This window comes from Notothenia rossii (genome assembly GCF_949606895.1).
Source record: "Notothenia rossii genome assembly, chromosome: 1".
NCBI classification, from domain to species: domain Eukaryota; kingdom Metazoa; phylum Chordata; class Actinopteri; order Perciformes; family Nototheniidae; genus Notothenia; species Notothenia rossii.
In genome coordinates, this window is record NC_136912.1 from 45,934,771 (window position 1) to 45,961,410 (window position 26,640).

Below are 26,640 nucleotides of genomic sequence, written 5' to 3' on the forward strand. Positions count from 1 at the left end.
GTTCACTTCTGAGCGAGCTAGCAAGTGAGTTGGCAGTGTTCCATTGGTCGGTTTCACTTCTGGGCGGGACCCCAGGCAGTGAGTCAGCAGTTTGTTGATTCCATCTGTTGCTTCTGTGCGTGTGTGTGTGTGTGTGTGTGTGTGTGTGTGTGTGTGTGTGTGTGTGTGTGTGTGTGTGTGTGTGTGTGTGTGTGTGTGTGTGTGTTTCTGGTCCCTCTGCCCTCAAGGCAGTCCCCAAATCAATGATTTGGAGTCATGACAGAGGAATCTTTGACAGGAGGAATCTTTACAGAAACATATTCAACACACACCACACATCCTATCATGTATCTTATCACACAACAGTCACCTGTTTTTCTTTATGAAAGCCATATTTGTAAATATCCAAACGCCATCGTCCCATGACGGCCACAGAATCAGTCAACCAACATAAGTTAATTGTTCGTGTGGCTTAATGGCTTCTGTGAACTTCCTTTCACCTCAAGTCAGCTTACTTGTAGAATCAGAAGGACCATTGTCTCTCTAACTTGTGTGTGACCCAATCATCTCCTGATCTGATAAGAGTCTTGCAGGAAACGCACGTACATTTCAACACCCCAACATCCTTATCGTTTCTTAACTAATGCATGCTGGACATGAATCACTAATTAACAGGACTTTAACTGCATTACATTTGAGGAAAACCCCCTTTGGCTTAATCAATAATAGTTTTAGCAATTAACAGAGGAAGCCAGAGACTCAGGGCCTCTTCAGAGGTCTGGGAACTGCAAAGCAGATGTCAAAGGTCATTTGTATTATGCCTAACCACAGATAGCCAAAAAACCACCCTTTTGATTACACATAAAAGTGGAAGAAAAGACTATTGCGCTATATTTAAAAGAGGAAAAATGTACTTTGTCCCTTCAAATTTAACACACACGAATATATGAGGTGACATTAAAATGAATATACCAGAAATACACTATATCAAACTTTCTGCCTCCCTCAGTGCGCAGCTCCACTTGCTTGGAACAATCTTCAGCAAGAATTGAAACTGAGCAGTCTCATTCCTCTGCATGTTTTTAAAGCTAGGCTAAATTAAATGCTTGTTGATACTATGGGCACTTGTAAATGTCTATAACTATGTAAATGTATCCTGTAAATATAATGTATAATGTCCTTTATTGTTTTATGTTTCATGTGGAACCTATATGCTGCAGGTCTCCCTTGAAAAAGAGATCTATGATCTCAATGGGACCAATCTCGTTAAATAAAGGTTTGAAATTAAATGAAAAAATACTGGAGTAAATGTACTAAGTTACATTGTACTACTGGCTGAAACCAGTTGTAAAACCTGATGCAGTAAACGTTGGTAAAAGTTAGTGGTTATTCGGGGGATGTTTAATATTCCATAGTGAGTAGTTTTCCAGCAGCAGTGGATCGATCTCTCCGTCTGTCTGGCTCTGTGTAAAACCAAGAGAGCGCATCGTGTTTTCCTGCTTCCTCAACATTCCCATCCCGGAAGGTTTTGATTGATCCCGAACGCTGTCGGATCAGAAGCTCAGCATGCAGATGGGAATGAGAGGCACATCGTCACGGCCTGTCAATCACACGCACACACACCAACACACACACATAGACTGTGAGCAGCTTACACACTTCATAGACTTACCTTTTTCCTACATAAGAATAACCACAAGAATATTTGTTTCCCCCACTTTACCATCCACACACCCAAATGAAGGCACACACACACACACACACACACACACACACACACACACACACACACACACACACACACACACACACACACACACACACACACACACACACACACACACACACACACACACGCACACACACACACACACACACACACACACACACACACACACACACACACACACACAGTCAGGGCTGCCAACACTCATGCATTGAGCGTGAGAGTCACGCAATTAACCCATATGTAAGTGCAGCCTTTACATGTTCATAATTTAACTGTAATGTGTATTTTCTAAGTGTACTAATTATTATTGTTGTAATGTTTCATGCGTGCAATATTCTCGTCTTTTATTTTGAAGGTCAAGCTCACGTCTCGTTATGCTGTTCTTGCGTGAGTAAGAGAGCGAGAACATGAGACGCACCCTCAAAGTAAGATGCACGGATACTTACAGCTCCGTTAGTTTTGTATTATTATACATATAAGTTGTGAAGAGAACTGAAGAATACTTCCCTCTGTTTACAGAGCATGCAGCCCAACGAGGTATGTTGTTGTGTTTGTATTACTTTTATGTTTATTACCTTGTTAGTTATCTCACATGCTGTGCATGTTATTGTGTGTCTAACACAAAACTATATTTGTCATTTATACTGTTTGTTTGTGTAGTTTTCACAGTGGATTTGGAGGAATAAACCCGTAATGAGAAAGCCACTTGTGTCTGCCTGTGCTTCGAGGGAATTATACCATATCTCACGCACTCACGCCACACAGGCCTTTCCTCACGCTAAGTTTTTGTCCAAAATAAATGTATAATATAAAAATAAAGTGAAGGAACAGCAAACTGAGCAGTCTACGAAATGCGACGGTCTTCTGGCTTAGTTCAGTAAAGTTGAAACGATATTGGGAGATTCTGATTGCACGGATCAATAACTCATGAACAAAACGTTATTCAGACACAAATGACGTCTCCTAAGTACCGTGGTAAGGTTGACAACGAACCACAGTCACATTTTGATCAAAACGAGAATACAATAATATTCAATCACTTATACAGCTTATTACTACCAAACTCACTACACACATCAATAGTCTCCTGTGTGTCATACTACAGCAAGGAGTTTGGAAGAATATGCTTTTGAATACTTTTGGGGAATATTTATAATGTAAAATCATCTTAAATAACTTTACTATTATACAGTATATTTCTACCAAACTCACTATTTGCATTGTTGTTGTTAGCATCTGGTTAGCTAGCTGTGCTAACGGATATTAAAAGCTGTTTCTAAAACAAGGAGAGAGAGCTCTCTCCTGTCAGACTGAGAGAGATAACTATAGGTTACTTACGTAACCCCAGTTCTCAGAGTAACATGAAGTGAGATGTCTCACTATGGGATGCGTCTCATCGCGGAGCAAACAGAAGCATCAATCTCATTACGCCAATCCTGATTGGCTGGTGATCTTGACATCAGCGTCAGGGAATCCACCCCCTATAAATAGCTTGCGCTACGCCGCATGCGTCATTCAAAATAAGCACCTCTTCTCGCTTCACCATAGCAAGGAGGGCCGTCTGGTGAGACATCTCACTTCATGTTACTCTGAGAACTGGGGTTACGTAAGTAACCTATAGTTCTCATTCGTAACACTCCGTTCGATGTCTAACTATGGGATATTGTAGCTCCCGTATTGCCAGATGAGCTTATCTCGAAAGTCACCAAAACCAACCAGAACTTAACAGTTAGAGCTCTAACTCAGCAGGGGGCCCAGCACTGAGCCATGAGCCACACTGGGAGCAGAGACGTCTAATCTGTAAAAGTGGACAAAAGTGAGCGGCGAGGACCAGCTCGCTGCTGCACAAATGTCTTGGATGGAAACACCCTTGAACAAAGCCCAGGATGTAGCCAGACCACGAGTCGAATGAGCACGCAAACCCGATGGTGCCTGCAGACCCTGACTCGTGTAAGCCAAAGCAATTGCCTCCACAATCCAGTGAGAGAGCCGTTGCTTAGTAACAGGCTTGCCCTTCTGAGGGTTAGCCCAGGACACAAAGAGTTGGTCATTATGACGAAACTCTTTTGATCTGTCCATATAAGTGCGTAAAGCACGGACTGGACATAGCAAATTTGGCTGCTGTTCCCCGGAGGGACACAGCGGCGGAGGAAATGCCTCAATGTCAATGGGGGTACATGAACCAACCACCTTAGGTATAAAGGCAGGGTTGGGCTTCAGCAACACTCTAGTTAACCCTCGGGCGAACTGAGTGCATGAAGGATGTACAGATAGCGCATGAATGTCACTGACTCGCTTGGCGGATGCCAGGGCCAGTAACAGCCCTGTCTTGAGTGACAGGTGCTTCATGTCAGCTTCTTCCAGGGGTTCAAATGGGGCTCGAGTGAGCCCATCTAAAACCACTGTCAAGTCCCATAAGGGCACCAGTGACCTGGAAACAGGAAGGAGCCTGCGAGCTCCCTTCATAAAACGGCAGACCAGAGGATGCTGGCCGGCCGTCTTACCCTCAAAACCCACATGGCATGCAGCAATAGCAGCCAGGTAGACTTTGATCGTGGAGAAAGCTCTGTGTTTATCAATTAGGTCCTGTAGAAATGATAAAATCACTCCCACAGGGCATTGAAAAGAGGTGTGCCCTTTTTGAAGGCACCAGTCCTCAAACACCCTCCACTTACAGTCATAAAGAGACCTAGTGGAGGAAGCTCTCGCACTCTGAATAGTGTTTATCACCTTCTGCGGGAGACCCACTGCATTCAGATTATACCACTCAGGGGCCAGGCCCATAGGGCCATTCGCACCGGGTGTGGGTGAAAGATCGTCCCCCCCGCCTGAGACAGTATGTCTCTGCGTAGGGGGAGCTGCCACGTACATTGCAGGCCAGTGCGGAGCTATCAGGATCATTGTGTGTCGCCGTTCCCTCACTCTGGCCAGAGTTGGGGGTATCAGCGCCAGGGGTGGAAACGCATACAGGAGGACCGGAGGCCAAATGTGTGCGAGCGCGTCCACGCCTAATGGTGCGTTTTGATCGCGCATTGAAAAGAAAAGCTGACAGTGAGCATTTTCTTTTGATGCGAACAGATCTACCGCGGCTCGGCCGTAACGCACCCACAGCTGGCTCACAACCATTGGATGTAGATTCCAGTCTGCATATAGTGGTACGCCTCTGGACAGCAGGTCTACCCCGAGGTTCATCACACCCGGTACGTGCGTCGCTCTCAGAGAGAGGAGACGGCCGCAGCTCCACAAGATCAGTTTGCGTGCCAGCATGTGTAACTCGAGAGAGAGCAAACCCCCTTGTCGGTTTATATACGATATTGTGGTCGTATTGTCCGTCCTCAGGAGGACATGGTGTTCTCTGAGAAAAGGCAGAAAGCGTTTTAGGGTGAGGAACACCGCTAAAAGCTCCAGGTAATTTATGTGCGACCGCTGGAGGTCTCTGCTCCAGAGACCCCTCACCGGACGACCTTCGTAAATACCTCCCCAGCCTGTCAGACATGCGTCTGTGGTGACCACCTTCCGTGAAAGGACAGCACCCATAGGCACGCCCCGTACCAGAAAGGTCGGGTGCAGCCAGTGGCGCAGTGCCATTACGCATTTCACAGTAACCATCACTCTCCGCGCGCCATGACGCACGGGGTTTAGTTTTAGAGCGGCTACCCAGCGCTGAAACTCCCTCACGTGTAACTGTCCCAGTCGTACGACCAGGATGGCTGACGCCATGAGCCCCAGTAACCGCAGGCATGATCTAAAAAGAACATGTTTGCGCAGCTGGAAATGAGCGAGGCAAGCTCTGAAAGCTTTCACTCTTTCCGCTGACAGGCGGGCTGTAAAGGGCACCGAGTTCAGGTGTAAAACCAGGAAGAGTACAGTCTGGGCTGGGCACAACATGCTCTTTTCTGTGTTTATTATGAAACCCAGGTTGAGCAGGTGCTTTACGAGGACATTTGTCTGCGTAATAGCCTCCTGTTCCGACTGTGCGAGAAGCAGCCAGTCGTCTAGGTAGGCAGGCGAATACCCTGTTGTCTTAACGGGGCTATCGCGGCTTCCGTACATCGTACAAACACTCTTGGACTGAGAGACAGACCGAAGGGAAGTACTCTGTATTCGTACAGATCCCCTGAAATGCGAACCTCAGATATTTCCTGTGTGGGTAATATACTGGGATATGGAAATACGCATCTTTCAGGTCGACTGATGTAAACCAGTCGTTTTGTCGCACGAGACGCAGCAGAGATGTGTAAGTGAGCATTCTGAATTTGTATCATTTTGGATACGCGTTCAGAGCCCTCAAATCTAGTATTGGCCGAATTCCGTTCCCTCCCCGTTTGGGAACGAGGAAACACTTGGAATAAAAGCTGCTCTGACTCTGCTCGGCGGGTATTATAGATATAGCCTTCTTTTCTAGAAGCGAGAGGATCTCTCTTTCTAGAATGTGGGCGGACTCCCCTCAGGCCTGTGAATACAGAACGCCCGAGAAGCGAGGGGGGCTGACAGCGAATCGGAGTCTGTAGCCCCGTGTAACTGTCTTGAACACCCAAGCAGACGTTGTGAGCATCTTCCACTGTTCGCTCCTTAGAGCCAGCGGAGATGTCCCGTCTTTTGCCCTCTGAGTCTCTATTTGTTGTGTTATGGGGCCCTCTAGTGTCTGAACACGGTGGTACCCCGATTTGACAGTCCCCACCGACACTGCGCATGCGCGTGATGGAGGTGCCTTCACAACCCCAGCCGGCACTGTGCCTGCACGTGACGGTGGTAGCCTCACAGCCCCAGTCGTCACTGCGCATGCGCGTGGCGGCGGTGCCTTCACAGACCCGTTCATTGTCCGCCTTTTGAGAGAGGCCGTAGCTGTTCTCAAAAGGGGAACAAATGGCGGGCTGTTTATTGGTTTTATTGTTTTTATTGTTTTCTCTTTCATTTTTTTTGAGCTGCGCCCTCAGCCTGAGGCCTGGATGCGTCAGCGGAAAATGCTTTATCCGAGAAAACAGAACAATATTGTGACATGTGTTTTGGTGCACTTGAGGATGGCGTTGAGGCATTTCTCGAGGCAGCGGGAACACATCTGGAGCTGGGGAACCTTCCAGCTCCGTCACCGAGGGAAGAAGAGGAGGCTGCCAGGCCGCCAGCTTCTTCTTCCTCGACTGCTGGCCGATATTCCGGGTTGGCTGCGCCTGGGCTGCAGCCGGAACCGGAGATTTTCTGGGCCAACTCGCCCTCGTCTCCTGCCTGGGCTGGGGACTCGGGGCGGGCTGTGACCTCTGCTGTTTTGGTACTTTAAACCGAGCAGCTGAGGTAGCTTGGGCGAAGGACTGCCGCTGTGGAGGCAGCGGCTGGACGCTTCGAGGAAGACAGAGGTGGAGGGCCTCATCTTCCTTCTTCTTGGACTCGCATCTCTTCTGCATAGAAGCGAGCGCAGATCCAAAAATCCCCTCGGGAACGATGGGCATGTCCAGCACATCCTCTCTTTCCCGATCTGGGAGGTTGGTGAGGTTGAGCCATCTAGCTCTTTCCTGCACCACCATAATTCCCATTGCCTTTCCCGTGGCCTGGACGGCGCAGCGTTGAACGCTGAGTCAGATGTCCGTGATCGCGGCTATCTCGTCCAGTACTGCCGGTCCAGGATTACTTGACAGATCCTCGCAGAGCTCCGCTTGGTAAGCGGTTAGCAGCGAGGAAATGTTCAAAGCCCTGGCAGACAATACTGCGGCTCTGTAGGACCGTTCAGTCATGGTTGACTGGAACCGGTCCGCCTTTGCCGGCAGCGTGGGGTTCCTGCTCGGTGTAGTCGCCATCCTCGGGAGGAGGTGAGCTGCCACCAGCGGTATGCGGAGCAGGCCGAGCCTCTCCATACCGTCGCAGTCTAGGGAGGAGGCACCCTGGATTGGGGCCTTGTTGCTGAAGGGCCGGTCTCTCAACGAGACCGACACCTCATCCAACATCTCCGGGAAGACCGGCAGGAGTTGCCTCTTTATCCTCGTTGCTTGGGGCAAATTTTTCCCCTCGTAACGGGACCTGGAGGTGTCCTTGGCCATTTCGGGCCATGGGATTTCTAGTCTGGCTGCGGCACGCTGACACACGGCCTGCAGGTCCATACTCAGACAGGGCGAAGCTGGTGTGCTATCGCCCGGGAGAGCAGCCATCGCTCCCGGCGTTGCAGCCTGAGCCGATGACATGAAGATTTTGTCTTCCTGCTCATCAGAGTCGGACAGGAGGAATCCAGAGGTTTCATCCTCTTCGTCCTCCGTATAGTCCAACTCCAGGACATCTTCTGCGGGCGAGACCATGGTGAGGTCCAGCCGGGGGCCCCAGCTTGGTGTAGTGTGGGGCCCCGCTCGCACGTCCCTCGCTGCCACCGAGTCCCAGCCTGACACGGCGCAGGACTCCGGTTCTGCAGCTGCCACTACTGATGAGCCCCAGACCAACACAGTGCAGGGCTCCATCTCTGTGGCGGACGCCCCCGTGTCCTGATTTCCGTCCGGTAAATCAGAGGACATGAGGGAGTCCTGACCCGACAAGCTAGCTTGGCGAGCTAACCGTCGGCGGAGGCTCTTCACGGTGAAACGGGCACAATGCCCGCATGAGCCGGGGTTGTCGATAGCCTCCTGGGCATGTTGCAGCCCGAGGCAGGACGAGCAGACCTGGTGTGCGTCTGTGTCCGAAATCTTCAACCCGCAGCCGCAGAGCCGAGCCTCCGATTCCCTGGCTCCTCTGGTGTGAGGGAGAGACGTGTCCATCTTGTTCGCCATTATGGCGACGTGGGAAGGACGCGCTCGTAGCAGGTGCGTTGCTGAGAAAAGAGAATCACAACCTGTCATTAATCCGGAGAAAAAGCGACGGTGTAGATTTTACTCTCAAAGAATATTAACTGGTCTGTTAATACCTTTTTTATCTTCTACTCCTCTGGTGTGAGAGAGAAAAAGAAAAAACGTCCTCGCTACCGTGTTGTCGGTAGTGAGGGAAGACAAGCTACCAACACGTGTGTTGCTAGCTTGAAAAAATCAAAACCTTGCTTTATTTCCGAAGAAAAAACGGCGAGGTCGATTTGCAATACTAACTGGTGTGTTAGTATTAACAGTCTTCTTGCAGAAGTATATATAGAAATAGCCGGCAAGCGCCCGTCGACCGAAGTTAGCTTGGATAGCTTGGTTCCGTCTGTGGACTGTGTGAGCTAGCCCGGCTACCAATATAGAGATGTGCTGTGAAGCGAGAAGAGGTGTTTGAATGACGCATGCGTCGTAGCGCAAGCTACTTATAGGGGGTGGATTCCCTGACGCTGACGTCAAGATCACCAGCCAATCAGGATTGGCGTAATGAGATTGATGCTTCTGTTTGCTCCGCGATGAGGTGCATCCCATAGTGAGACATCGGACGGAGTGTTACGAATGAGAACTACAGCTCAGTGAAGTAAAGGACTCTGAGTGTTTAGATAGTTAACTTTAGTCAAGTTATCTCAGTGGGTCTCAAACGTTTTGGTCACCATTTATGAAAATAAATGGAAAACAGTTATGAAATACTAAGTAAAACAAGGCTACAGTTTAAAAGGTGAGTGATTTGTAAAATATCCATAAAGAAAAATAAAATCTGTTTAAAGTTCTGTTTCATATGGGTGTTGAGAGATGTATCCATACATTTATTTTGCTCTCAAAATGCACCAGGTTGATGCATTTAACCAGTTTAGCCCTGAGCCTGTTTTTCAGGTCTCAGGCTCGAAAAAGACATTCCCAGAACAAATGACCATATCTTCCCTTCTAAAAGGGTTAAATTAATAATCTTTTTTCTCAAATTAATGATGAACCTGTGAGTTGGATGTAGAAAAGTCAGAATCAATATAGATGTTTTTTATTTTAAAGAAAATTCAGATTGAACATAGTAAAAAACTCTAAATTATAGTGTCCTTCCAATTATTTTTTACTTACAGTGAAAACTACCCTTGGAAGATGCTAAGGTAGACTAAAAGCTTTAGGAATTCAAAGTACAACATATAATAAGTACCCTGTATCAAGATTGATGCAAAACAAGTGACATTTGACCTTTTTAGAGAGGTTTTGCAACAAAAAGAATCCACCTCTGAGGTGATTTGGCTGAAAATGGGGGTTTTACCATTTCTCTAGAACCCATTGGTCGATTTTGGTGATTGACATCTCTTTCTGACCGTTAGAGCCAATAGAATCGAAGGGGAATCTCCCTACACACACACACATGGTAAAACAAAAAGGTGGGGACTTCGCGCATGCAGTTTTGTTTCAGAGTGAAGCTGTCTCTAGTTCTGACATCTCAAAACCGAAAAGCAGATTTATTGCTCATGGATTATCACAAATCATTCAAAGTGACACAGACACATTGCATGAACCTATGGATTAACTTCAGCATCGTTTTTATTGTTTTAATGCCATTGAAGACCACTTTTGACCAGACTACGACAGAGGTGAGCCATGTTAGCGTTTCTAGCTCCATATGTTTTGATGTGTTTTCTTGTTATTATCTCCGAGAGTTTGTATAATTGAGTGATAATGAAGGGTACCCCTCGATTATGTGTCCCCTCACGATGTGAAACGATGGGTTGGATGAGCAGTAAAGATAAATAATAAGGTTTTGTGAGTGAATTTTGGTGCAGTCATCTGTTAGCATTTTTCGCTCATTGCTAATTCAGACGCTCAGTGTTAGCATTGTGGGTTTTTTTTAGATTTTTTTTTTTAAATGATCAGTTAGATGAGTTTCTTTCCGTTACATGGATATAAAACATTCATAGTTTATTAAATGAACATGCCCTCAGACACTGTTTCCTGCAAGATGTTGCAGGAGGCCCCCAGTACCGGGGTCTCTCGGGCTTAACCCGAACCCCCATAGGGGAGGTGAAAACCCCCCCCACTTATAAAATAGCACCTTACCTTAGGGTGACCAGACGTCCCCGTTTTTCCTGGACAGTCCCCGTTTGTATTGGCCTGTCCCCGGTTGAAACTGTCCCCGGAAATGTCCCCGTTTCTTTAATATACGTTAAAAAAACACATAGCAAGCTGAAATAAAACGTTTCATGTCAGGAAACACTGGGTAAACAGACTGTGGTCAAGCCAGCCCCCACTTCGGAAAACACAGTCAAGCCAGCCCGCACGTTGTATTGCGGTGCGCGAATATCCTATGCATTATGGTAGAGGCCTGTAAAAACTGCCTTCAAAATAAGCGTTTACTCGGTCAATAACAAATATACCTAAAAAACACACCAAACATATTCATATACTGGAGCTGAAATTAAGAAATATGTACTATATAATGTGATCAATAATCATTTAAAACAAACTACGTATAACTACCACATTATAACAGAGTGAATGTAAAATGTAAGGATACAGTTATGAAGACATATCTGACATTTCCACTGGGTGACTAATTTCAATTGATGTTGACACCATTTCACAACACTCCTAAAATAACATTACTTTCTGAAGCACAATTTAAAATGTATGCTGTTTAAAATCTTAAATTAGATCTATTGTCCATCTATATTTTGACCATTATTTAATGGAAACTATCCATAATCAAAGAGTCATTCAAAGTCAATCAAATACTTATTTCACTTCAGGGTGATAGCAGGAGACCCCATCTATTCAATCAGAGAAAATCAGGACAATCTGATGTAGAGTTTCAAAATAGAATACTTTTGAAATCTCATATATGGGCTTTCGTCCTTCTGTTTTTATACAAGAATAAATAAAAAACTGTCAAATTATCAAAGACTTATTTCACTCCATGGTGATAGCAGGATACCCCATCTAATCACTCAGATACCTCATTCACCAACGCAACTCCGGTTCAAGCTCCGTGCTAGAGCTTTTCAGGTTCAGAACCGGTTCTTCAGTTTAGCTCCGGCTCTTTTCACACCGCCCAGAGTTCGACTGGTAATGCGTCATTGTTTGCGTCATGACGTATCCGTTTGCGTGCCTGCTTCATAAAGCCAAACCGCGCGGATGAAATCAGTTGCATTAATTTCTTATGGCTCTATCTGCAGCTTTTCCGGAGTCATTTCTGTGGTTTGGACTATATTTTTATAAAAAAAGTGTACTTGTGTCAATAAAGTTTTTTTTAAAACACAACTGCTTCCGAGGTTGGTCTTATTTCTTAAGGTGGACTGAACCATGAGTGTGGAGTAACGTTGTATCTTTCATTTAAATGAACTGTAACCTTCACCCAGGTATGTAACAGCTGTTCTTAAATGAACACGTGAAGTAAAGTTTAATATTTATAGTTTCATAGATTCATAATGAGTTATAATGAGAGGTGATCAACGTGAATGCTCAGGTTCCACCTTAACACGCGGACACGTTGCTTCACCATGAGCAGAAACCTTTATATATACAGTCTATGGCAGAAACTCTGAAACTCTTGTTAAGTTTCTCCATCGTTGTGTACAAACTGGATAAAACGCGGGCTTTTTGTTGTTGTTCTGGGGTTGATCTGCCCCTGCTCCCGCCTCGACGTAAGCGTGACGTATGCGGTGCTTTTGCTCTGGCCGGACAATTTTTTGGTGCTCGAAACGAACCGGATTCCGGAGCTAAGATGCTGATCCGCAGCGGTGTGAACACGAAAAGAGAGAATCAGGACACTCTGATGTAGAGTTTCAAAATAAAAGACCTTTGAAGTCTCATATATGAGCTATCATCCCTCTGTTTTTAGATAAGAATAAAACAAAAACTATCCAGTATCAAATACTTATTTCACTCCAGGGTGATAGCAGGACACCCCATCTAGTCACTCAGAGAGAATCAGGACATTCTGATGTACAGTTTCAAAATAAAAGACCTTTGAAGTCTCATATATGAGCTATTGTCCTTCTGTTTTTATCCAACAGTTAAAATGTTCGCATTACATTGAACCAGAATTGTCCCCCTTTTTTCTTTGGAGAAAATTGGAGATGTTAATGATATTTTGACCGCAAAACTCAAAATGTCCCCGGTTTTAATTTTGAAAATCTGGTTACCTTACCTTACCTCTGCTTACACCTATATGCCATTTTATATGCTGTGAGCTGATTATCGAGCCTTCATTGTAAGAGTCGTGGGTACACTGTGTATGTGCGTATTCCGCTGTAGACCCCGGTACAATAATGGGAAACCCTAGTTTGTACATGTTCAATACATTTGTAACACTGTACACATGAACGTTTCTTTTTTCGGTTCACCAAAAAAAAATCTCACTCCAAGCAGAACTCAAATGTTGGCAGCCCTGCACACACTGTAGATCTGTTTGTTGTTCTCGAGTCCAGGAGGAAGTTAAAAAGAGACAATATAGTCTATATATATATATATATATATATATATATATATATATATATATATATATATATATACTGTATATATTTATCAATCAAGTCTGATGAAATTAATCATCTAAATAAAATTCAAGACTGCCTCAAGGACTTAAAAACGTGGATGACCTTAAACTTTCTAAACACGACCAAAACTGAAGTTATTGTACTCGGCCCAAATAATCTACGAAACAAACTATCTAAAGATATACTAACTATGGATGGCAGTAAGGAATCTTGTTGTTATATTTGATCAGGATTTATCCTTTAACGCCCGCATAAAATCAATCTCAAGGACCGCCTACTTCCATCTACGTAACATTGCAAAAATCAGGCATATCTAACCTCAAAACGATGCAGAGAAACTAGTCCATGCATTTGTTACTTCAAGGCTGGATTATTGTAACTCTTTATTATCAGGGTGTACCAAGAAGTCAGTTAAGTCTCTTCAGCTGATTCAAAATGCTCCAGCTCGTGTACTAACCAGAGTTAGGGAAAGGGACCACATTACTCCTGTTCTGGCGGCCTTACTCTGGCTCCCTATAGAACACAGGATATCATTTTAAATTATTTTTCTCGCCTACAAAGCCCTTAATGGGCAGGTGCCATCTTACCTTAAATAATTCATTATATCCAACTGTCCAACTAGGGCATTGCGTTCCAAGAATGCAGGGTTGCTGGTTGTTCTTAGAGTCTCTAAAAGTACAATGGGAGCCAGAGCCTTTTCTTATCAAGCTCCACATTTGTGGAATCAGCTTCCAGTTTGTGTTCGGGCAGCAGACAGCATATCCGTTTTTAAGAGTGCGCTTAAGACCTTCCTTTTTGATAAAGCTTATAGTTAGGGCTGATTAGATTCAGCCCCTAGTTTTGCTGCTATAGGCTTAGTTTGTCGGGGGACATCTTACTTCTTCCTTCTCTCTGTCTATACCTGTGTACTCTCATGTTCCGATTAACCCAGCTTCCCCAAATGTCTTTCTTTTTGGTGTCTATATACGCCGGGATCCGGAGTCATGGATGATCCTGTTGCTACGGTCCTGTGTCCTGGATCGCGAGTCCTGGATCTTGAGTCGTGGCTGTGATCCTGGATCATAAGTCCTGGATGGACATCCTCGTGGATTCATCTTCTTATTATAGACAAATGCATTTCCAAACATTTGGACTACCTATGTTGTAAATGTATTATCTTTTCGATTTACACACGGCATCTATTGCACGTCTGTCCGTCCTGGGAGAGGGATCCCTCCTCTGTTGCTCTCCCTGAGGTTTCTCCCATGTTCCCCTTTAAACTGTGGGTTTTCTCTGGAAGTTTTTCCTTGTACGATGTGAGGGTCTAACGACAGAGGGTGTCGTATTGTCATACTGATATTCTGTACAAACTGTGAAGTCCACTGAGAGAAATGTAACATTTGTGATATGGGCTACATAAATAAACATTGATTGATTGTAGTCCCGAAAAAGTTCAAATGGTGTACTTTAATGAAGTAACGTGGTTTTGAAACAGACAGAGCAAATCAAGAACACAGCGCTGTGTCGGAGGAGGGTGAAGAAGGAAGGCCCGATTCTACGTGTCCCCTGTCTATATACGATTCCTGGCTCCTCCTCTCATTGACTGCTTTGACGATGGGGGGTTATGAAGGTAGATATGGTGCAAAATGCGAGAGCGTGTAAAACCTGATGTGAGCACTTGCATAAAAAAAATCTGAGCTTGTTCGCATACATTTACACTTGTATAAAAATATCCACGGAACTGTGAACAAAATGTACACTTGAATAAAATATCCACGTAACTGTGAACCAAATTTGAAGAAAAAAAATGAACTTAGTGATGAAATGTTCACTTACATACACTTAAATACATATTTTTTAAATATATTTTCCGTGACAACTGCAACTTGGTTATTACAACCTCTCAAATCAGTCATTAATACTTGACGAATCTGCTCTGTGGCAGTATACAGATGTAGCACTCCAGATAGGACTCACATGGGTGTGTCCCAGTCAAAAGCATAGCGGATCCCAGTGGCTGGGGGTGTTGCCAAATTGCTAGAGGGCGTTGCCAAATTTCCCCATTTGTTCAATTACAGGATTTAACCATGAGATGGCGCTTCATTCACAAATACACAAAGACAACTGGGTGTTGTAGAACTTATTCTGTTTGCAATGTTTGCAGCTCTGCAGTTGTGTTTGCTGAATACTGTAGCATTTAATCACTTATTTGTTATGGTTTTCACAGGCTACTATAATGAAAAAACATCAATATTTTAGATCAAATAAAGTATATAGTTTGCTTTATGCAGTATATTTTTTGTAATATTGTTGGGGTGTTTTTACACAGTACAGTAGATTGAAGTAAATCAATTTATACATTAAAATAAGATAAGATGGACCTTTATTAATCCCCGTGGGGAAATTCAGTAGTTCAAACAGCAACAGGGTAAGAGTGAAAAACAGGATAGCATAGATTCACACAGAATAATAAAATCTAAAATAAGATGAGCGATAAAAATAATAATAATGAGAAACTATGAAATAAGAAATGAATAAAACTAAAATATAATTATCATATCATATATTATAATGTATTGTATTATTAAGTAATATCATACATTAACCCCATTATGGCAGATGCCACATTGAATGGATGAACACATTTATGCATCAATAATTACAACAGAGTATTTCTAAATACAAGATGTAAAAATACAATATGTATTTAATATGAATAACATAATGATTAATTTCAGATGATAATACTTTTCAAGGTTAGTTCCGCGGTCTGACAGCGCTTAGCTCTCTGCTGAAGATCACTGCTGCTCTAAACAAAGTCAAAAATCCTACATCCAAACGGAATAAATATAATTAATTATTATTAATACGTTAAGTCTTGTTCATTGTTTTTCACTTTTATTAAATGTTTGATATTTCCGGCACAGACCCTTTCATACCGGCAATGCGCGTAGAAACAACAGAAAGTGCGACAGTTTAAAGAGCCTTTGACAGCATCCCAACAACTGTTGTGCAATGAAATATTGGGCTACTAGTCATCTCGAACCGTCAGTTTAAAAAAGAAGGTGCGATACCATTCCGATAAATATCAATAATTTCGAACATTGCGGGGAAATTCCTTCGACTCATTTTGAAGTTTTGGGGGAAGCCGGAAGTGACGTCAATGCGGGAACGCTTCACTGTGCGGCGAGAAAACCAAACACGGACAAAGTTTGTTGTCATGCGTAGAAATTGTGAATTACTGAGTTTAGGCACGTTAATAACGTTTTAATGAAGTTGACTACAGTATATTCATATTTGTCAGTGCTTTCATGTCAATTCGGGGAACATAAACATAAATGATCGTGGTGAAGATGATGATTACATTAGGATTCAAAATCGGTAGTGAGAGCTGCTGAATTTCCTCCTGTAGGATGTGATATAAAAACAAATCGATTATTTTAGTAGTTGTAAACTCAAGTGGATGAAACTACATTTATTAGTGCTTTCATGTCAATTCGGCGAACATATGATACATTAAATGATCGTGAGGAAGATGATTTAAAAATCGTTTGTTTGAGCCGGTCTGCATTTCCTGATCAGAAAACAAACCGATGCTTTTTGTAGTTGTAGTACACCAACATGGATTAAACGTGTGTTTTTTTTACCACAATGTTGGGGAAATTAATGGATAAAATGCATGGATTATTATTATTATTATTATTCCCACTCCGGTCGGGACACTAGGTCCACCGTTCCCCCAGCAGCGAGGCTCCCCCCGTTGACAGTTTACGTGGGCTGGGCTGGGTGCAGGGGCGGACTGGCCATCTTGTCTGTCAAAATGCATCTTACGTTTCTAACTTGCAATATCATTATTTCCGCTCTCTTCCCTCCAGAAGAGCGATCTCCCTGTGTCTCTCTGTGTGCGGGGGGCGGGGCCTAACAGACATGCTGCAGCGAACACAAACCTACAGACTGGGGGTTGGGAGATCACAGGAGGGGGGGGGGGGGGGGGGGAGCTGTGGAATGTGAGCATCCCCCCCTCGGGAGACTTACTCCACACATTCCGATGGCCAATTAGCTTTAAACAAAGAGTTTGCAACATGGGGGGTGGGGGCTTCTCAAAAGAGAAAATGCAGATATAATTCACTCTCTCGACCCGCTGGTATCTCGAGCTGATCGCTCATTGGTGGTTTGTACTCGCTGCTGATGAAACTCTCCACTGGCTCAGCTAAAGTTTGTTGTTGTTTTGTGTCAGTTTTACGTCGCCACTTCCATTCACATTTTTCATCATTGTTCCACAATGTTTATCATGAAATTAATATCCATATATTTTATACTATACTACATGCCAACCCTACCGATATGGGCGGTAGTCTACCGCTTTTGACGTGTTTCTACCGCCGACCAACTTAGCTGGCTTTCCCTACCGATTTTCAATCTTCCCAAACTATAACAAATAAAAATGACACACTCCATAGACACTGGACTCGACTTTTGGTGGACATCGTTTGCAGCGTGATCGCATCATACAAACAGTAGTCCTCTGTGTTTCTGAAAGAGAAACAACGTGCAGACCGGGGGTAACGCTGCGGGAAAGGCAGCGTTACCCCCGACAAGGCATTTGAGTCCTGAAGGATTTCCCCGTTAATATCAGTGTCTCGAAAACACATGTTGGTGACTGAAAGACATCCAGTGTTTGGTCTTTTCCGGAAGCATCCTACAGTGTCTCAACTGGAAGAGGACCACAAACACACACAAAATATAATGCAATTTTGAGATTTGGGGATATTTATCTCCCATTCTTTCACTTTTTCTGACATTTTCAACACCAAACATGTCGTTAATGTGTTTAGTGAACTACAGCAATCTGAAAGCCTGTACATTATTTATATCACACTTTATCAGTATAAAAATGCAGGAAAGGACTTTTTTAATGCAGTATTTTCTGATTTATGGCGCAAAACAAAGATATTTCGCTCTGTGCAAACCTTTGACTCTAATATGTCAAGAACATGAAACAAGAATATGAACCTGGCTTTATCCAATGTTCACACAAGAGTTCTACATCCTGACACATCCTTCATCTACACTGTCTCAACTGAAAGAGGACCAGAAACACATTAAAAATATAATAAAATGTGGAGACTTTGGGATATTTATCTCCCATTCTTTTACTTTTCGGGCATTTTACAGACCAGACATGTCGTTGATGTCACTGTTTACCAAACTACCACTTTTTCTGAAAAATGCATAAAATTATGCAATATATTTTAAATACATGGTTTATACATGTGATTACTGGGGTTCCATTTCTTCTGATTACCTAATTTGGGCATGCACATTTGCCACGCCCAAACCTACCTCTTTTGGATTTGGAAAGGTTGGCATGTATGCTATACTTGCACTGCTTACCGTTTTCATACTTTATATATCTTAGCATCAGTGGCGGCTGGTGGAAAATATTTTTGGTGGGGCTGTTGATATAGTGAATACATTTTTTTGGGGAGAAATTACCCCTTAAATTGGGACTTCTGGTGATGTAATGGCCCCATAAAATCGTTGTTCTAGGGCCAGGAACAACAAGGCTGAGTCGGGCTGAGTATGCTAAACTAACTGCGGTCAAGCCAGCCTCCACTCGGGAAAACCTAGTCAAGCCAGCCCTCACGTGATATTGCGGAGCGCGAATATCCTATGCATTACGGTAGAGTAAAAAAAAATCATCCCTCTGTGTTTAGATGAGAATAAAACAAAAACTATCCAGTATCAAAGACTCATTTCACTTCAGGGTGATAGCAGGACATCCCATCTAGTCTCTCAGAAAGAATCAGCACATTCTGATGATGTAGAGTTTCAAAATAAAATACCTTTGAAATCTCTATTGTATGAGCTATCATCCCTGTTTTTGGATGAGAATAAAACAAAGACTGTCCAGTATCATAGATCCATCTCACTCCAGGGTGATAGCAGGACACCCCATGTCGTCACTCAGAAAAAATCAGGACATTCTGATGTACAGTTTCAAAATAAAAGACCTTTGAAGTCTCATATATGAGCTATCATCCCTGTCCCCAAAGGTCTTTTATTTTGAAACTGTACATCAGAATGTCCTGATTTCTTCTGAGTGACTAAGTGATTTAATTGTAATACACGTTTCAAAATGATGCCGAAGTAACAACATACTGATACCGGATAGTAAAAACCATGAATTAAGGCAGACAGACGGCAGGCGAAAAACCTTTTAAAATGCGTGTTTTCTAATGGAGATTTGGCTAAGCTAACGTTGTAAATGCTCCGACCGTCCACACTCACAACAACGGCCTATACAGACATAAATAAACCAGCGACTGTATTCGCCATGACACACACAGTATGTGGTTTGTACTTGTTTAACTTTTGTCTAGTTGCTGAACAGATATGAAGAGCTGTGAGCTCTGAGTGCTAAGAGCTAACGGCTGTGTTGTTTTTCTGGGAAGCTCATTGAAGATGACGTCACGGCTCCGCCTACACTGCGTTACTATAGATACTACCCCAGTTCCTCACGAGTCTAAAAAACAATTCACGTCGACGCACGTAAGCGACGTGGGCGCCAAAGTGAGCGCTCTCGTGATCAAAATATTTGACGGCGCTGATTGGCTGAAATTATGTTTCGGCGGCACAGTTTACTATTGAGACTTTTGCAACGTGCTGGTTGCTGCTGTTTCGCTCGGGAGCAGCACCCTATAATGATAAACTAATGCCAAGGGCAAGGCCAGCCAGGAAACATGTGACTTATCAGTAACTTTATCGTAACACAATTTTAAATAAGATTTTATTGTAGATTATACATTTTACTGATACCAATTGTATGATATTTACCTTGTTCATTAAAAATTAAAAAAATTAAATATATTTTTAAAAAAAAATTGTTTAAATATATTTTTTTTTATTTAATATTTTTTGTCTCAGTTCCTGTAATCTGTGCAATAACAATAAAGCAGGCATCTTTATTGTGGCCTCAACAATCAAGTTCTAAGAAGTGCAATATGAAATAAAAACAACTACACTCTTTTGGCAGTGTTGTGGTGCCGAGAGATGGGAGTCGGAGGCGGGGTTTCAAAGGTACAAGCTAGACTTTTATTTAGCATCTGAAAACCATTGTAAACAACTTCATGCCCGTGAAGCGAAGACCGGCGGAAACAGGAAGTCCGGTTTATTAAAATGTCCGTGCAGAACAATACCCCAACCCAGTGGTTCTCAAACTTTTTCTGTCAGGCCCCCCCTTTGGAGAAAAAAAAAAGTCGGGCCCCCCCAAAACGAATAATCAGGCTCAGTGGCGGCGCCAGAGATTTATTTTGGGGGTGCTGTGGGGTAGCTTGACGTTTCATAGAGGGTGCTCAAACATTTAGGGTTTCCCATTAATGTACCGCTCGCTACAGTGGAATTTTCTACTGCAACAATCCCCACGCAAATACACAACGTACCCGCGACTGTTACAATGAAGGCTCGATATTCAGCTCACGGCATATAGGTGTAAGCAGGGATAAAGTGCTATTTTTATAGGTGATGTGTGGACGTCACATAGGGGGGTCCGGGGGCAAGCTTCCCCGGGGAGATTTATTTTTAAATATTGAAGTTAAAAGCATCAATCTGGTGCACTTTGAGAGCGAAATGAAGAGATCTATGGATACATCTCTCAACACCCATATGAAACAGAAATGTAAACAGATTTACTTTTTCTTGATGGATATTTTACAAATCACCCTTTTAAACTTTATTCTTGTTTTACTGTCATATAGTATTTCATACCTGTTTTTCATTTATTCTCTTATTTTTTTATAACTATAATGATCATATAAACGTGTGCCTCGGAAATAATTATTTACATTAATGGTGACCAAAACATTTGAGACCCACTGAGATAACACTGAGAGAGTCCTTTAGCTCTCAGTCTGACAGGAGAGGACTCTCCTCCACTTTGTTGTTGAAAAAACTCCTTATATCCGTTAGCGTAGCTCGCTAGCACCAGAAGCTAACAACAACGATCTCCAGTACCGGTGCGCTCTCTCTCTCTCACGCGCACACAAAATGGCTCGTTCCACACACATACACAGAGCCGAGCTTTAATGAAACAGAGACCCAGACGTAATAGTACTGTACTGCATCATATTATTTTCGAATCAATAATTTTTCAAATTATGATTTTTATTTTATTTTTTATTTTTATCTTTTTATTTTTATTTTTATAACCATTTTTCCTCCTGGTCTCTCGCGCCCCCCCTGGCATGCCTCTGCGCCCACCAGGGGGGGCGCGCCCCCCACTTTGAGAACCACTGCCCCAACCCATAGATCCGTGGGTGAATAATGTCAATCACCACAGTGTAACAGACAACTACACTATTTTGGCAGTGTAACAATTAAACAAGAACTACACTCTTTTGGCAGTAACAATTAGATCAATAATAAACGGTCAGACTGACACTGAAGACAAACAAACTATTTTCAGCAATCAATCTGTTTAGTTGACTATGGATGACATGTGGCGATTTAAAAAAATCGTTTTTTGGCTGTTTAGATGGTGTTGCTCTATCTGGGTCACTGCCGGTGGTTGAGACGGTGGGTTCTTTGGCGACTTCAGGAGATCGGCATTGCTGTTATTCGATGTGGACAATGTTTTCTGTCCTGCTCACAGTTTACATTTGACCATAATATTTTGTGCGTCCTTTATCCCCACAAATTGAAAATAGTGGTTACATCTCCAAGTTGTAAATGCGCTGCTGCTCTCGCTGATACTTGCATCTGCCATAGTGTGTGTGTGCTGGTGGTGGTGGGCATTGCCGTGTATGTGTGTGTGTTAGCCTTAGCAAGTGTTTGTGTGTCTGTGTATTTTCCCCATAAGGCAAGACCCGCCTAACTCTGTCTTTGATTGGCTTACGCTGAAATGTTACCCCGCGTTAACCAATCATCACTCCTCTCTGGTCACTTTCACTTTTCCATCGTACTGTGAGAGGACATCGCTGTATTCGCCTGTAAATTACATCCGCAGGGAGATTCGGTTCAGTTGGATCACATAATGTAACGCAGTAACGCACCCATTTAAATCACAGTAACTATAACGGCGTTGCTGAATGGGAATAGTTAACTAGTAACGTTATTAGTTACCGCAAAAGGTAGTTGTGTGCGTTAGTTTGTAACACGTTAGTCCCAACACTGGTAAACACACACCTGATCACCTGAGAGCTGCCGTTTCATTCAGACTGTTTAAAAAACAACAACGGTGTAACTGCCTCTGTGTCAGTCAGCGCAGTATTTCTGAGTTATTTATTTTGGTAGGAACCAAAGTTCTCTAAGGCGGAACCTTTGTTTTTATATCGCCTGCTCCGTCAGGACATACTTTAGCGTAACACTCATCCGAAAAGTCCGCTGATTTAGTACATGTTTTTCAGTGCTGATGCATCTGCAAAATAGCTCTTAGCATCAAGATAAACAATCGTACAGAGTAATACCAAGCTACACAATTTTCCTCATGCAATGCAGCTACTAAGGTATATTTTGCTGACGTTTTTTGTGTGTGTTTTCTGTTCTTGTTTGTATTAAATTGTTTTTATACAGCTAAGGGCTAACACATGTTGGGCTTAGTTAGATTGGTCTTTGTGTTTTGTTGAATTATATGTAACCAAAGTGTATTGTGTATACAGTAGCCTAATTGAAAGTGACGACATTACCAGGACAATGTTGGGATATTACTGTATGTTTTGTTATTATTTTGACTAGTGATTATTGTATTTGTGTATTATGTTTTTTGATTACAGTTTTCACGGTCTGGATGAACCAAATAAATCCTGCCAGTAAATTAAAAACTCGTTGCTGTCGTCTGTACTGAGGGAATTACAGTGAAAACTTAACTGCTCACGAAGACAGCACCAAAGAGCAGTGAATGACAACAGTAAGGCAAGTAAGATGTCCCGAAATGGCGAAGAGCACACAATTGCAGATGTACATTTCCCAGACATGGAGTCACACGCACCTGACAAGACAGAGTGTGTGCACGAGCACAGCTCAACCGTGCAGCCACAAGCGACTGAAGGCATCATAGTGGACAACCCCGCTTCCTCAGAAGAGCCACCATTAGGCCAAAGAGTCCGCAGAATGACGGAAAAGGGTCAAGAACAGCATGATGAGCAAGTAATAAAGGTTGCACATCGGTTCAGTGTGTGCTATGAGAAGTGGAAGGATGCCACTAAAGAAGCCAACCAAGCGCTGAGTGGAAAGTGCTCAGACGACCTGCTAGATGGACAAATTACTAAAGTACGCAATACCTCTAGGAGTCTAAATGACGTTTATGACGATTGGAAATGCCTTGAGGTTCCTGACCTTAACACACGTCGCAAAATCGACACCTGTGAAACAGTAACAAAGAAGATGGTTAAGGATGCAATGGACCTTATAGATGCAAGGGAGGAAGCTACAGCCCATAGGCATACTACAAGTCAAAGACATGAAGAACATCGAGTCATTGAAGAGGTAATGTCTGTAGCCTCAGGAAGGACAGGCATTAGCTCTCGCCACACTAAGTGCTCCTCTGCAAGCAGGAATAGTGCAGCTGCTGAGGTTGCTGCCAACAAAGCCACCTTAGAAGTACAGCTGGAGCAAGAGCATTATATTAAAGAGCTTCAGAGACTGGAAGTTGAAGCCGCTCAGCTAAAAGCCAAACAAGAGGCTGAAAATGCAGAGAGACAAAGAGTGCTAGAAGCCAAGCGCAGAGAACTAGATCGATTGGAGACTATTAAGAAGCTAAAGGCTGCCGAGGCACGACAGCAAGTATATGACCAGAGTATACATTCATGTCCGGCAACTAAGGGCGACGGCTCAGATGAAGAAATAAATTATCTTCTCCATCGTGGCTCTGTGAAGAAAGAAGAGGAAGTCAAGCCTCAAACTATAAATGATCTTCTCCATCGTGTCTCTGTGAAGAAAGAAGAAGAAGTCAAGCCTCAAACTAGCCCGCTGCGGCACCATTTTACACCACCAGCTGGAGCACAAGCAAGGCAAGAAAACAAATATGAAGATGGCACAACAGCTCTCGTCAAAGCGCTCGCAGAAGCCATCAGTGCGAGTCGCATTCCTCTACCTGAACCTACAGTGTTCAGTGGTGACCCACTCCGATTCAACGACTGGAAAGTGTCCTTTCAGACGCTCGTTGACAGGAAGAACATACCAGCTGAAGAGAAGATATATTATCTACGCAAGTATGTGGGTGGATCTGCTAAAAGGGCCATAGAGAGCTACTTTTTACTTGGCACAGAGCCAGCGTATTATGCAGCATGGGACATCCTAGAAGAGCGATACGGCAATCCATTCCTCATCGCCAAGGCCTTCAGACAGAAGCTCGACACGTGGCCCAAGATAAGCTCCAAAGGCAGTATGGAACTTCAAGAACTCGCCGACTTCCTGCGCTGCTGTGAGGCAGCCATGTCTCAGATCAGAGGTCTTGAAATACTTAATGATTGCAACGAGAACCAGAAAATTCTCTCTAAACTCCCAGACTGGTTGACTTCAAGGTGGAATAGGAAAGTCATAAAAGCAGAAGAAGACACTCACATGTTCCCGAGCTTCAGCCAGTTTGTCAAGTTTCTCACACGTGAAGCTAAAATCGCTTGCAGCCCAATAACATCTCTTCATGCTCTTAAGCCAAGTGAAAGGATTCCAGACAAGAGTGTAAAGAGCGGAGGTCCTGGAGCAAAGGTGTTAGCAACCACCTCAGATGAGAAAGCCGTCGTCACAAGCTTTGTCTTCTGTGAGAAGGCAGGACACAGTCTACAAAGGTGTTACAAGTTTATGCAAGGGACAATCTTGGAGCGAATCAAGTTTGTTCAAGAAAATAAATTGTGTTTTGGCTGTCTCAATTTTGGCCACCGATCTAAAGATTGTAGAGAAAGAGACAGCTGCGACACCTGTGAGAGAAGACACCCAACTTGTCTTCATGACGATCGCACCAAGGAAGAAAGGATGTCTACAAGATCTGACAGAGCAAGGTACAGTGACAAAGACAAAGAAGAGTACAAAGAAAGGAAGAATGAACAGTCACAAGACCAGTCAGAGAGACCATCACGTGAGGCGACGGCACTTAGAGTCATCCAGAATGTTGGAGACACTCATACCTCCACAATAATTCCAGTGTGGGTGTCATCTACAAGTGTGCCAAGTCGTGAAGTTCTGGTGTACGCACTCCTTGATACACAAAGTGACACAACCTTTATCCTCGACGAGACAGCGAAGGCTCTCAATGCTAAGAGTGAGCCAGTTCAGCTAAACCTCTCCACGTTGGCTTCAAGAAACACAATCGTGTCCTGTCGGAAGCTAGCTGGTCTACAAGTTAGAGGTTTTTATTCAGACAAGATAATCACTCTTCCAGTGACTTACTCAAGAGAGTTTATCCCTGCAAACAGAGACCATATTCCCACACCAGATACGGCGAAAGCATGGCCTCATCTTGAACACATTGCAGATGAGATCGCTCCTCAGCAAAGCTGTGATGTCGGCCTGTTAATTGGCTACAACTGTGCCCAAGCCCTCGTTCCAAGACAAGTGGTGCCTGGTGAGGAACACCAGCCGTTTGCACAGAAGACAGACTTGGGCTGGAGTGTAGTGGGATATGACAACCCGTGTCTCAACTATGGAGATGCAATTGGAATAAGTCACCAAGTCATGGTGAAGCAAGTGATGCCAGGTCTACCGTCCTCTTCAGACCTCACAAAGGAAGTGCACTATGTCTGTAGGACACAGATCAAAGAAGTTCTCTTACCTGCAGATGTCATCAAGATGCTGGAGTCTGACTTCGTTGAAAGAGCGTCGGAGACCAGCCCCATCTCTCAAGAAGATCTAAGGTTCCTGTCAAAAATGGAAAAGAGCATCAAGTTAAAGAGCGACGGTCATTACGAAATGCCGCTGCCATTCAAGAAAGAAAGACCTAACTTACCTGATAATAAGATATGTGCTATCCATCGTCTCAGGTGCCTAGAAAGAAAGCTGAGAAGAAACGACCAGTACTACAAAGACTACAAGACCTTCATGGATGAGACCATAAGACGCGGAGATGCAGAAAAGGTCCCGGAGGAAGACATCCACAAAGCTCCAGCTTGGTACATTCCGCATCATGGGGTGTATCATCCACAAATCCTGGGAAGATACGCGTTGTCTTCGATTGCTCCGCCAAGTACCAAGGAACGTCCTTGAACAACCACCTCCTGACGGGTCCTGAGTTGACAAACACCTTGGTGGGAGTTCTGTATCGCTTCCGAAGAGGTCCTGTGGCAATCATGTGTGACATCGAACGCATGTTTCACCAGTTCCATGTTAAGGCAGAAGACCAAGATTACCTGTGGTTCCTTTGGTGGGACAATGGAGATCTCGAAAGCCAACCTTCCATCTATCGGATGAAGGTCCACTTGTTTGGTGCAGCATCGTCACCTGGCTGTGCCAACTATGGGCTGAAGCATGTCGCTGCTGAAGGACAAGGAAACTTTAGTGACGACACCATAAAGTTCATTCAACGGAACTTCTACGTTGATGATGGATTGTCAAGTGTAGCATCTGAAGACCAAGCGATCCAACTGGTGAAAGAAGCAAGAGAGCTTTGCAGCACAGGCAAACTCCGGCTGCATAAGTTTAT

At 43.7% G+C, this 26,640-nt stretch overlaps 1 protein-coding gene across 1 annotated transcript; it reads left to right on the top strand.

Moving 5' to 3' along the window:
- Positions 1-22,357: 22,357 nt before the first annotated feature.
- Positions 22,358-26,204, top strand: LOC307019115 (uncharacterized protein; the record flags this gene model as incomplete). Its single annotated transcript, XM_079649754.1, has 2 exons — positions 22,358-22,513; positions 22,781-26,204. Exon 2 carries the CDS (start codon positions 22,929-22,931, stop codon positions 26,202-26,204), a length of 3,276 nt encoding a protein of 1,091 aa, XP_079505880.1. The 5' UTR covers positions 22,358-22,513; positions 22,781-22,928.
- Between the last annotated feature and the right edge of the window lie 436 nt (positions 26,205-26,640).